Source organism: Amyelois transitella, chromosome 2 (genome assembly GCF_032362555.1).
Source record: "Amyelois transitella isolate CPQ chromosome 2, ilAmyTran1.1, whole genome shotgun sequence".
Classification (NCBI taxonomy): Eukaryota; Metazoa; Arthropoda; class Insecta; order Lepidoptera; family Pyralidae; genus Amyelois; species Amyelois transitella.
Window position 1 is genome coordinate 10,527,558 of NC_083505.1, and position 10,814 is coordinate 10,538,371.

The 10,814-nt window shown below is 38.8% G+C and overlaps 1 protein-coding gene across 1 annotated transcript; it reads left to right on the top strand.

The window, feature by feature from the left end:
- The first annotated feature begins 1,568 nt into the window (after nucleotides 1-1,568).
- LOC106143599 (G-protein coupled receptor 179) lies at nucleotides 1,569-10,487 on the top strand. The gene is made up of 10 exons (XM_013345728.2): nucleotides 1,569-1,799; nucleotides 3,172-3,696; nucleotides 3,972-4,208; nucleotides 4,467-4,535; nucleotides 4,670-4,837; nucleotides 4,931-5,134; nucleotides 5,432-5,635; nucleotides 6,085-6,282; nucleotides 6,827-6,847; nucleotides 8,043-10,487. Exons 1-10 carry the CDS (start codon nucleotides 1,644-1,646, stop codon nucleotides 8,196-8,198), a joined length of 1,938 nt encoding a protein of 645 aa, XP_013201182.2. The 5' UTR covers nucleotides 1,569-1,643; the 3' UTR covers nucleotides 8,199-10,487.
- Nucleotides 10,488-10,814: the final 327 nt, after the last annotated feature.

Below are 10,814 nucleotides of genomic sequence, written 5' to 3' on the forward strand. Positions count from 1 at the left end.
CTAATACCAAAAAGAATAGGACCACTCCATCTTTTTCCCATGGATGTCGTAAAAGGTAACTAAGGTATCTGCTTACAAACTTGGGATTATTTTTAGGCGATGGGCTAGCAATCTGTCACTATTTGAATCTCAATTCTATCATTAAGCCAAATAGCTGAACGTGGAAATTCAGTCTTTTCAAGACTGTTAGCTCTGTCTACCCCGCAAGGGATATAGTAGTGACCTATGTATGTATGTATGACAAATTCTGTAAATATTGTTGTTTCAATTGTTAATTCCCAGAAGCAAGGGATGTGCAAACCAGTAAGACTTGGGTGAAAAATAAATCGTGTAACAATTTTTCTTCAAATTCTCAAAAAATTTAAAGTTAATTTATTATATTTTGAATATACAAATAAATATATCTGAAATTTTCCATACGGCTACTATTGTAGTGACGTGAGAACCTATACACACTAAGAAAGTATCTTTAGAAATTCCTACGAGATAATTTGTTTATAGATACGGGTTTTCTTGTTTATGTACTTATTACACAGAGTACAGAATTATCTGATAAAATGTAATATGATAGAATTGAAATGAGATATGTAAATGTTTTTATCATCCTATCAGATAAATTATGAAAGTATATTTAATGTGATAAATACTTATCCTTATAATAATTCTTACCACCTGCAGCTTTGTTTTTTATGATAAGAACAAGAAGAAGGTTTCCAAGGCTAAATGCAATCTTCTATATAATTTTGTGATAAATTAAAATGCAGATGACTTTTTTTGGATTTGATATCAGATAGGAATAAACATATAATATTAGTGATAAGGTATTACTCAAACACCTCTTAAAAGATTCCTTTCTTTATCTGTAAACTCTTTGGTCACGTAGTCTATTATCATCAAGCCAAAAAAATTTTTTCCGTAACAACATACATACATACATACATATAGTCACGTCTATATCCCTTGCAGGTTAGACAGGGCCAACAGTCTTGAAAAAACTGAAAGCCATGACTCAGCTTATGGCTTTATGATGGAATCAATTAATTGAGAAGAATCCCAAGTTTATGAGCTCATCCATTAGTCGCCTTTTATGATATCCATGGCAAAGATATGAAGTGGTTCCATTTTAAAGTGTTGAAAACCACACGGGACAAACAAAAAAAAAAAAACAAAATAATTAATAATTTTCGTAACAATTAAAATATAAAATAATATTGTATATGGATAAAATAGACTGTTTATTGATAATATTACATTCTTTAATTATTTAATCATTTATTCATAGTCAATCTTCATCAGAAACCGCAAAAACCTATTTCTGTTAGTGGTCCTCTCAGTGATGTACCTATGTTTATACCTCACGCCAGCTGTCTGTCATGTTATCAACGTGTACCCGGTTTGGGGCCAAGATTCCTCTTTGTCGTAAGCATACATATTAGTAAGTGATTTTCCAAAGTTTTTATACAAACCCCCGAGTTTTGTCAACCTGACACTTTTCCAAGATGGAAGAGTAAAATCAAGAGTTGAATTGCACTGTTCCGAAAAACATTACTACCCATGTCATTGGAAATTGTAACAGTTGTTATTTTAAGTGATCATTATAACTTGTATTACAGATATCAGTCGTGTGGCGCGGGAGGTGAGCGATGCGGGTGGTGTGCGGGTGCGCAGCGCTGGTGCTGGCGCTCGCGCTGGGCCGCGCGGGGGCGGCGCCGGCCGAGCCGCGCGCGACCCCCGCCACCGCCTCCGCCGCGACCCTCTGCGACCTGCTCGTGCTGAGAAACAAGCCGCCCATGCCTGCCGTGAGTCTGATACTATGTATACTTAGGCTGCGCTCACTTTGGACACGAATTTTCCTCGTGCGTAAACGGACGAGCGTGGTCATACGAATTGACCGCTTACTTAGAGGGTTACTCGTAGTTATATGTAAAAGCATGGGATATATATGTGTGTTTCGAAATACAAATAAATTGGGAACTTCATTCTAATAAGTTAGAACTAAAGAATACACGTATCCAATCAAATGCACAACGTACATATGCAGAGTGACTCGGTGCAAGCGAGTACGTAATGTCGTGTGTCGTGCCTGCCGTGTGTTCCCGGCACCAGTAGAAAAAAGAAGAGTTCCCATGGATGTCGTAAAAGGCGACTAAGGGCTATGGGCTAGCAACCTGTCACTATTTGAATATATAATCTATCAGTTTTTTCAAGACTTGGCTCTATCGTCCCTGCAAGGGATGTAGACATGATAGTATGTATAAATGATTTTTTAAATTTTGATGCAAGAATACAATACATTGTATCCGTTAAAAGTGCGACGGCGCGGACAAAGGTTCCTGTGCTCATCCCCATTATTTATGTATTTACAAAGTTAATATGATCAAAATAAGGATATATACCATGTATACCAAAACACGACAAAAACTTTGTTATGTCCGTCATATATATTTAAATTAGCTGTCGAACAAATATGAGTTCACGCTGCGAACCAATAAAGAACTTATGGCGTCACAACTTCGTCTCACCAAGTTAAGGGCGTTTCGGTATAGCATAACCAATCATTTTGAAATATACTTTGCTAAATCTCGATCCTTATTTGTTAACACTTGTTTATTATATTAAAATACCTTATCATCAAGAATCGAGATTTAAAATAAGCTTCCCATGAAAATAATATCAGCTATTTTGAGTTAGACAGCTGTCACCAAAGTCCAAAGTTTTATTTTAAATTTGTGTCATCAAAAGTTTAATTCTTTGGGAATTAATATCATTCATCGCCCCGTTTTAGCGGAGGCGGATTACAAGGCGCCCGTTAAAATTAATTTCAATTCAACATTCAAATCATCGTAGCACTCGTAGCATTTTCGTAGCAACACTACGTCGTGCTACGTGCTACAATCCTCTACAAACTAAACAAAACGTCGCATTATTATTTTAAGTCTTGTTAATTCTTATATTTATGGCGGCTTTCATCATTTTAACCTGTTAGCCTATTAAATGAATGTATCTGGGGCGGATCAATGACTGAACATACGTCTTGGGCCTCGCCATTCCGATCTTATATCATCTTGGTTTTTTCGTGACTGATATGCAAAGTGCATCCCGTTTCAAATGTTCTTTGATGTTGATATTTTATGTAAGATATTTTATGTTAGAGATCTTCTTTTTTGTCAGAACCTACGTGAGCATGAAGCAACAGTGGTCCACACTGCACGCGCCCTCGCCGAGCTGGTGGAGCAGGGCGCTGCCAACGAAACCCGCGCCGCCGTGCTCGCCCGCGCCGCCTGCCGCACGCCCCTCTCCCCGCCCCCCGCCGCCGTCGCTCTCGGAGTCCCGCAGTTACACCTCGGCGTCCTTTACATCGCAGAACCGCCACGCCTTATTGTCTTCCAACAAAACAGCTCCGTCACATTAAGACAATTCTGGAGGACGTTAGCGTCAGCGTGGAATGCTAGTTCAGTGCTGTGGTCGAATGCGTGGTTTTCTTGTGATGCCGACGACTGGGGCTGGTGGGGGGGCGCGGCGGCGGCGCGGGGGGTGGGGGCGGCGCGGGCGGCGGCGGCCATCTTCCGCCGGTTGCCAGCGTTGCCCTGCGAGGACAGCATGCACGAGTGGCTGGGTGGGCCGCCGCTGTGCGACCATGCCACAACAGACTGCGAAGCTTTACCAACTCTTGAACCTGGAGAAAAAAGACTGGAGGTAAATTTTGTATTATGCTTAATTTAATTGTACTAAGAGTATGCTAACTTTTTAGTGTTTATCTATTATATTATTGAGTAGAAAGAGGTTCGGGTTACTATGAATCTAGGTATGTGTCACAATATCATCGCTAAACGTGGTTTTCTAGTGTTGTAACTAATTAACTACAGGTTCTATTACCTCGTAAAGGATAAACATATAAAAAGTGATATGAATTTGTAGGGAAATTAATACATAGAAAATAAGTTTAATAAAATTTAATCCAATATTCCCAGTACCGGTGCAAATGCCGAGCCGAGCACTGGCACGTGGGCGGGTCGGGCTGGCTGAGCGGCACCATCCTCTCCGCGGACGACTCGGGCGGGCTGGCGTGCACCCCTTGCGGGGTAGACAGCAACGCGGCCGCCTGCCTCGCCGACGTGTACCGCGCCGCGCTGCTGGCCGCCAATCTCGCGGGGATGCTCATCTGTGTCGTTATAGGACTCATCATTTTTAAGAAGAGGAAGTGTAAAGTAAGTCGTAAGAGTAGTAGTAATAATATCACTAACGTAAGGTATATATTTTACTTTGACCGTGTCTCAGTGAAAAGGGATGAAATAAATAAAGGTGGATGGGAAAAAGGCTTAATACAAACAATAACTACAAGTTAGCTGTCCAAGGATTTCAGTTAGAAAACATATTTTGTCACTGTAAGTGGATAGGAATTCATATTTTAATTTTAGTCATAAGCCTTTAATAGCGTCTCCTTGATATTTTGTTTATTTTTCTAGGCGGTGGCAATGGGCATGTGGACTGTATTGGAGGTGGTGTTACTCGGCGCCTTGTTGATGTACGCGTCGGTAAGTACACTTTATATCTTGCGGTCTTGTAAAAAATATCCAGACAGTTGGACTATCGAACTACCGTTAGGACTAGATGGAATAAACATTCAGTTCAGGATATTACAGACTAAACAAATTTATTCGAATTCCAGGCAGCATCGCAGTATATCTCAGTGGCTCAGTGGCGCTGCATAGCAGGGGCGTGGCTTCGAGAACTCGGATTCGTGGCGTGCTACGGCTCGGTGGTGCTGCGGTTGTGGGTTCTCCTGGCTGAATTCCGAACCAGGAAAGCTCATCGGTGGACGCCCAGGGACTCGGAGGTTATAATGATTTTAATTTCCTGAAAAAATCTTAAAAAAAATTAAATTTATTTGGATGGGACTCACTTTTAATTGTATCCTAAAATGTTTCAGGTCCTCAGAGTTGTGGGAGCTATGATATCCGGCGCGGCGTGCTACCTAGCTGCGTTTACGGCGACGGCAGCGTGCGACGAGGACGGCGGCGAGAGCTGCGCGCGCGCCGCCTGGCACCACGTCACCGCGGCAGCAGAGCTGCTGCTGCTGGCGGCTGGGGCTAGGATAGCGTATGCGGCGAGGAACGCTAATGTGCCATTCCAGGCAAGTTGCCTTGTTATATTTCTAGGAATCGCATGCTATTTAGCACTCTTAACACTAACGGTGGTGAAAGAATTTGGCAGAAAGCTTCTGTGTAGTTTGTTCCGCCACTTCTTCTACACATGCGCTTTGGAAGCGGTATATTTATAATTTAATAAATAACATAATTTAAGTGATGTGACGTCAGTAAGTGATACCTTGAATCCTATTCTATTCTAAATAAAAGACAGAAGTTATTTGCTACAGTTCCTATCTAGAAGAAATATTTCTTATTTAACAAGTCATGTGGTCTGTTTTTAGGAGCGTGGATGGCTGGCTACAGCGCTGGCGTGCGAGGCCGTGTGCGGCGTGGCGTGGCGCTGCGCGGCCCTTGCCGGCGCGGCGCCCGAGCGATCCCCGCTCGCGGCGGCGGCGCGTGCGCAACTCTCTGCGGGTGCGGCTCTAGCTTGTGTGTTAGCGCCGAGATTGTGGCACGGGTATAGAGCGAGATCGCTTGCACAAGAAGTAAGTCTTTCTGTATTACACGTTATACAAAGTATACGAGTATGTCATCATGATCAGATAGCCGCCGCAAATGTCGGCCGGTGCCGCGCTGGCTTACGCTTGGGCCCAGAGTCTGAGACGAGTATAGAGTGCGATTGCTGGTCCGACCGGTTTATTCTTTCAAGTCAGGATCGTAAAGATAACTTAGTTTTAGACATATACTTTTAAATATTCAAATTAGCTATTTCGAAAAAAAGTTAAATTATAACTCCTAAATATTTCCATGATTATAAAAGTAAAATTCCAAAATATTGGTTTGTTTATGTTATAATATCTATATTTCGCAGAGAAAAACATAAATATTCAAAAATTAAAAAAAAAATGTGATGGCGGACTTTTGCGAAAAGGTCAATTATCACGGTAGGTAGTTTTTGGACGCAAAGGATATAAGCCGTTTATAATCCTTCCAGGTATCGAGACGGGGTCCAGCTGAGGGCTTCGGCGTGGAGGGTGAAGAGGAGCCGACCTCAGAGGAAGTGAGAGCAGAATTGAAGAGGTTGTACGTCCAGCTGGAGATACTGAGAAACAAGACGCTACGACGCGACAACCCACACATTAGCAAGCGACGGGGCGGAAGGAAACCTCCGCACAGGCGGTTCTCCTTACAGGTATTTTTAGGGTGAAAAGAAATAATAAATTCGAAGATAACATTTCGCCCACATAAGCTTACTTACATCTTTTATGAATTTGCATACATTTTGAAAAATTTGCAATTTAATATCTAGGCTGACATTTTTGTACAGGTTTCGATCATTATCGTTTTTCAGATCAGAATAGATAAATATAGTCTGCTGCTAAAGTATTTTATTATTCAGATATAGGTAGTTTTGTAGGTTTATTATCCATTATTGTTCCAGATTTTTGTGATATTTATTTTAGATTTTCCTCTGTTTCCTTAATTGTATGTACCTTGGTTGTGTTTGTTTTGTGATAACTGTGTCCTCTTCTATCTTAGTTAATACTTTGTTGTAATTATCGTCCTACCTTTTCCATTCCCCATTTTTATGTAACTAATAAGTACTTTTCTTGAGTCATGTAGCGATATAACCAGTCGATATAGTGAAGTATGGCTAGACAGACTCCTTCAGTATCGTGGTACTATCTTCATTCTCATTAATTAATGTTTCATCTTCCATCCTACTCCAACTTTAGAAAAAGGGCAGCCGAGAGAAGGTAAGGAGGTGTGATATATACCGCATGCACTTGTGGAGCACCCGCATGACCCCGTGGTTGTCCACTTTGACCCCACCCCTCGCTGTCACCCTACAAACGAACAGTATAAATCTCACTAACTTACGTAACATGAAAGTTCCTTTATAAATACTTACGTTGCCATGTTCAACTGAAACTTTTTCCGAATGTTTTGTCAATTTAGGTTTGCATTATGATTATTGTTCTATTGATAAAGGTACTAGTGCCAAGAATATTCATTCATATTCACTAGACTAAGCAACACACTCACATTATCTTTCTGGTCTCAAACATCGGCGTAACTGATGCGTCAGTATTGAGATTTATATGCCTTCCCCCAATGTCCCTGATCGGAACCCTGCACTGACTCCGTTGTCAAAACACCGCAACAAAGACTAGAAATCTTTTATTAAGCAAAATATTTTAATTCTCTTAAAAAAAGCTGCTGTTGAAAGTAGATTCGGTGAAACCAAAGTAAATTTTTGAAATTTAGGTAAAGGTTTACTGGTAAAATAATCAATATTCGAAATAATTATAATAATGATGTCTGTTTTTCGAATGCACCCACTTGTTAAATTGCTTTATGGGTATTTACTTAATTCCTATGCTAATTGTCTGCAATGTCGAAATTATGTCGCTTTCATTGTACACTATACCTTTAGTATAAATCTAAAAATTATACTTAAATAATAAATAAAGCATATATTGGAAAGTCCCTTAATGTACGCTTTAATTTCTTTCATCGCTAGCAAAGAGCTATTTACTATATTGTGGCTGTTTCTCTGCGAAAATAATAAATATTATTGGTTCCGTATTCACCGACTGATTGCTTCGATTCCACCCAAACGTAGGTTTAGTTTAGATTTACGAAATGAATCTTGTTGGTCGTACTGATTTGGATAATGCTGTTAATGTTGGTTGACTGATTTATGCTTCAGGGCAATTCACTTTTCAATGGATCAATGCAACCAACAAGTTATAATTCTATCTACCACCACTAAACACATGAATACGTCGAGCATATATCCGTCGTTTCACCTATAAACCTTATAGTTACCTTACCCAATTAAATTATAAAATGGCCTATTTCAGTTCGCTAATTAGCTACATATCTCCAAACAATAAATCATCGAAATCAGCAAACTACTTTCGCGTTAAAACGCTTAAATTTTCCCAGGCACTGCAAGCGCGTCGTGGCGGGAAAGGTAAAAGTGGTGGCAGCGCTAGCGTGGTGGAAGCCAGCGAGGCGGGAGACGTGTCTCGGACTCCTGAAGACTCTGTCTGCTCCAACGAGGGCCCTTCCCACTACACCGATGGAGACACGCAGGCGTGATCCACCTCTTCTGGGGACATCCACGACGTCCATTTGTAGTTATGGTGTCATCGTCTCAACCTTTAAAAGGACAAAGAACCCCTTTGTAAAAGGAGTAAGTTAGACAATTCTGTTGAAATATAGGTGGTCCGACGACTTTGGTAAAGTTTCGGGAAATACAGTGTATGCAGGCGTTTTCCAACAGTTTAGATGAAAATCTTTGCGTATTGAAATTAGCCGTTAGAAGTCCTCGGAAGGACATAGGACACCTTTGGAAGAGCAGTTAATTTGAAAATGGATTTGATGGTTACGTGAAGACGGTGTTTATAGGTATCAACCTCCAACCGATCAAGATGGAAATCTTTACATAACCCAATGCTGTGAATTGCTTCGAAATTCTGTCTACTCCACTACAGCGATTAAATACGTAGACGTTATTCAATTCATTGGTTCACTTTTAGATGGCGATGAAAGCTCGAGCCATCTAAAGCTCTTCACATTGCATGATGTATGGCAAAGTTTCAAAGATTATCTAGAAGCCCAAGTACCAATTGCTCAGTTTTGAAGTTGTATCATATAAATAAAAGTACTCGTATTTACTCATACCTAATATCATATTGGTTCCCTGGTCCCTCCCTCGTGACTTATCTGATCAGTAATGGAATTTATAGAAGTTATGTAAAGTTTCGTAATGCTTGCCGTCATTTTGTAAAAATATGTTTAAGTGATTTAGAAATATGGTTTTTAGATATAATATAATAATACTTTTGGATACAATAGTAGACATACAGACAGTACCTGTTCAAATTTATCAACACTCAACGTGAATTATCATATACCCCATAAATATAACTGCGCACAAACATATGTTTAGCAATGGTAAAATATGTTGTTGTTATAATCCTTGATAATAATTAACCAACTAGTCAGTATATGTACAAAAGTTTCATAATATTTGAGACACACAAAAGTGTAAAGTAGGTGACTACGGTAAAATTAAATAAGTATAATTTGTCTTTTATATTTTTATCCAAAGTTTATAAACGTTGGTGGTGCTTTTTAGACGGCAGATTTATAATGTGAACGAATTTTGGATTGTTATCCCAAATTCGAGCAGTCGTGCAAATTTAAAATTAATACAGGAATTAGGTATCGGTTTTTCTTTTCACTTATATTTCTTTGTTATCAAAGCAGTCACTTCAGTACTTAGTTTATTTAAACATCTTAATATAATTTAAAACGAATCGTTTCAGTTTAGGACCTGTTTTAAAAAAAAATGTGTTGCTATTAGACTCGTATCCAAAAAATGTTATCCATTATAAACGTGCCCTAGTAGTCCTAATAATGTTAATAGATTGAATAGGTTTGTAATTTTTATAATAATATTTAGACATTATGGTTATATAACTATATCATGTGATTTGTGTTTACAATTTGTCGCTAGTCATCAATGTAAGTAATGTACAGTTGGTTTGGAATGAAAGTAAGTACAATAATTTTATTATTATCTGTTTAGACAATAGCGGTGATATTTTATACCCGTAGATTTTTGGTAGGTGAGTACTGTGAAAAATATGATGTTGGTGTTAAAATACTACCAGATATGTTATTTAATGTGTCTAGGGATTACTCTTTTATGCAGTTCACGAAATACATAGATATAGATTCCCGATTTTTATTTGATAGCCTTCAAAATTTTGGTTTGCAAATTTTTGCGGACCCTGAATAATCCCGGTTTTTTTGCTCGTCTGCTTTCCTTGAATATAATGATTTGATTACGCTTTGTGTATTCTAAGCAAAATAAGTGTATAGGTCTTTTTTGGTTAATTAATTGAACAATGTAATAGCATTTTAAATAATATTGACTGATACAGTTAAGAGCGATTGTCTTTTACGTACCTACGTAAAAAAGTTAATTCCGAAAATATTTGCTTTATTATTAATTTCAATGCATACGAATCAAATTTTATACAAGTTATACAAAAACTAGTTTTTTTTTATTACGATCACGTCTTGATTATATAATTAAATAACCCGAATTAAAAACCTCCTTTTGGGAATTCGGTTAACTAGCAGTCGTTTGCTTTTTCTAAGGATCTTTGTATAAAAAGTACGGAAAAACGGCTGTTGTTTTTGCATTAATATTATTAGTATGGATGTTGTTTTTGATGTTTTGATATATTTACCGAATAAAACGGGTATTAAAGAAAGACTTGTAAATATTAGAGCCGAAGGTTTTGCATGGTATTGGCGTTGTTTCGGTACTATACGTTGAGCTTTGTCGATGTTTGCAAGGGCGGCACTGTGATGCCTGGATTATTATTATAATTATATATATTTATTGAATAAATCAAATGTTCATAGTTTGGTGTGTTTCATTATATTAGTTATAGCGTTATGTTGCGTTCTCCTTTAGAAAAATCTTAAATCGTAACATCGGTTAGCATACAAACAATGTAGGGAGTACAGGAAAGAGTCATAAAAGAAAAACACTTACATACATTCTGTCTATAGCCAACCGAGCTATGAAGCTACGTAGAAACCACGATAAATACCCGGTCTCTTGTCATCATCCCGAGCTGGACCGTTTGTTGCTAAAACGGCTAAAACATGGACGGTGGCAAGAGCGCGGAGGAT

What these genes read in the sequence shown, in the direction of transcription:
- LOC106143599 (XM_013345728.2), top strand. Translation starts at nt 1,644, where the DNA reads ATGCGGGTGGTGTGCGGGTGCGCAGCGCTGGTGCTGGCGCTCGCGCTG. An exon ending in CCTTGTTGATGTACGCGTCG is followed by an intron (nt 4,536 to 4,669) that starts GTAAGTACACTT and finishes TTCGAATTCCAG; the next exon opens with GCAGCATCGCAGTATATCTC. An exon ending in ACAGGCGGTTCTCCTTACAG is followed by an intron (nt 6,283 to 6,826) that starts GTATTTTTAGGG and finishes CTCCAACTTTAG; the next exon opens with AAAAAGGGCAGCCGAGAGAA.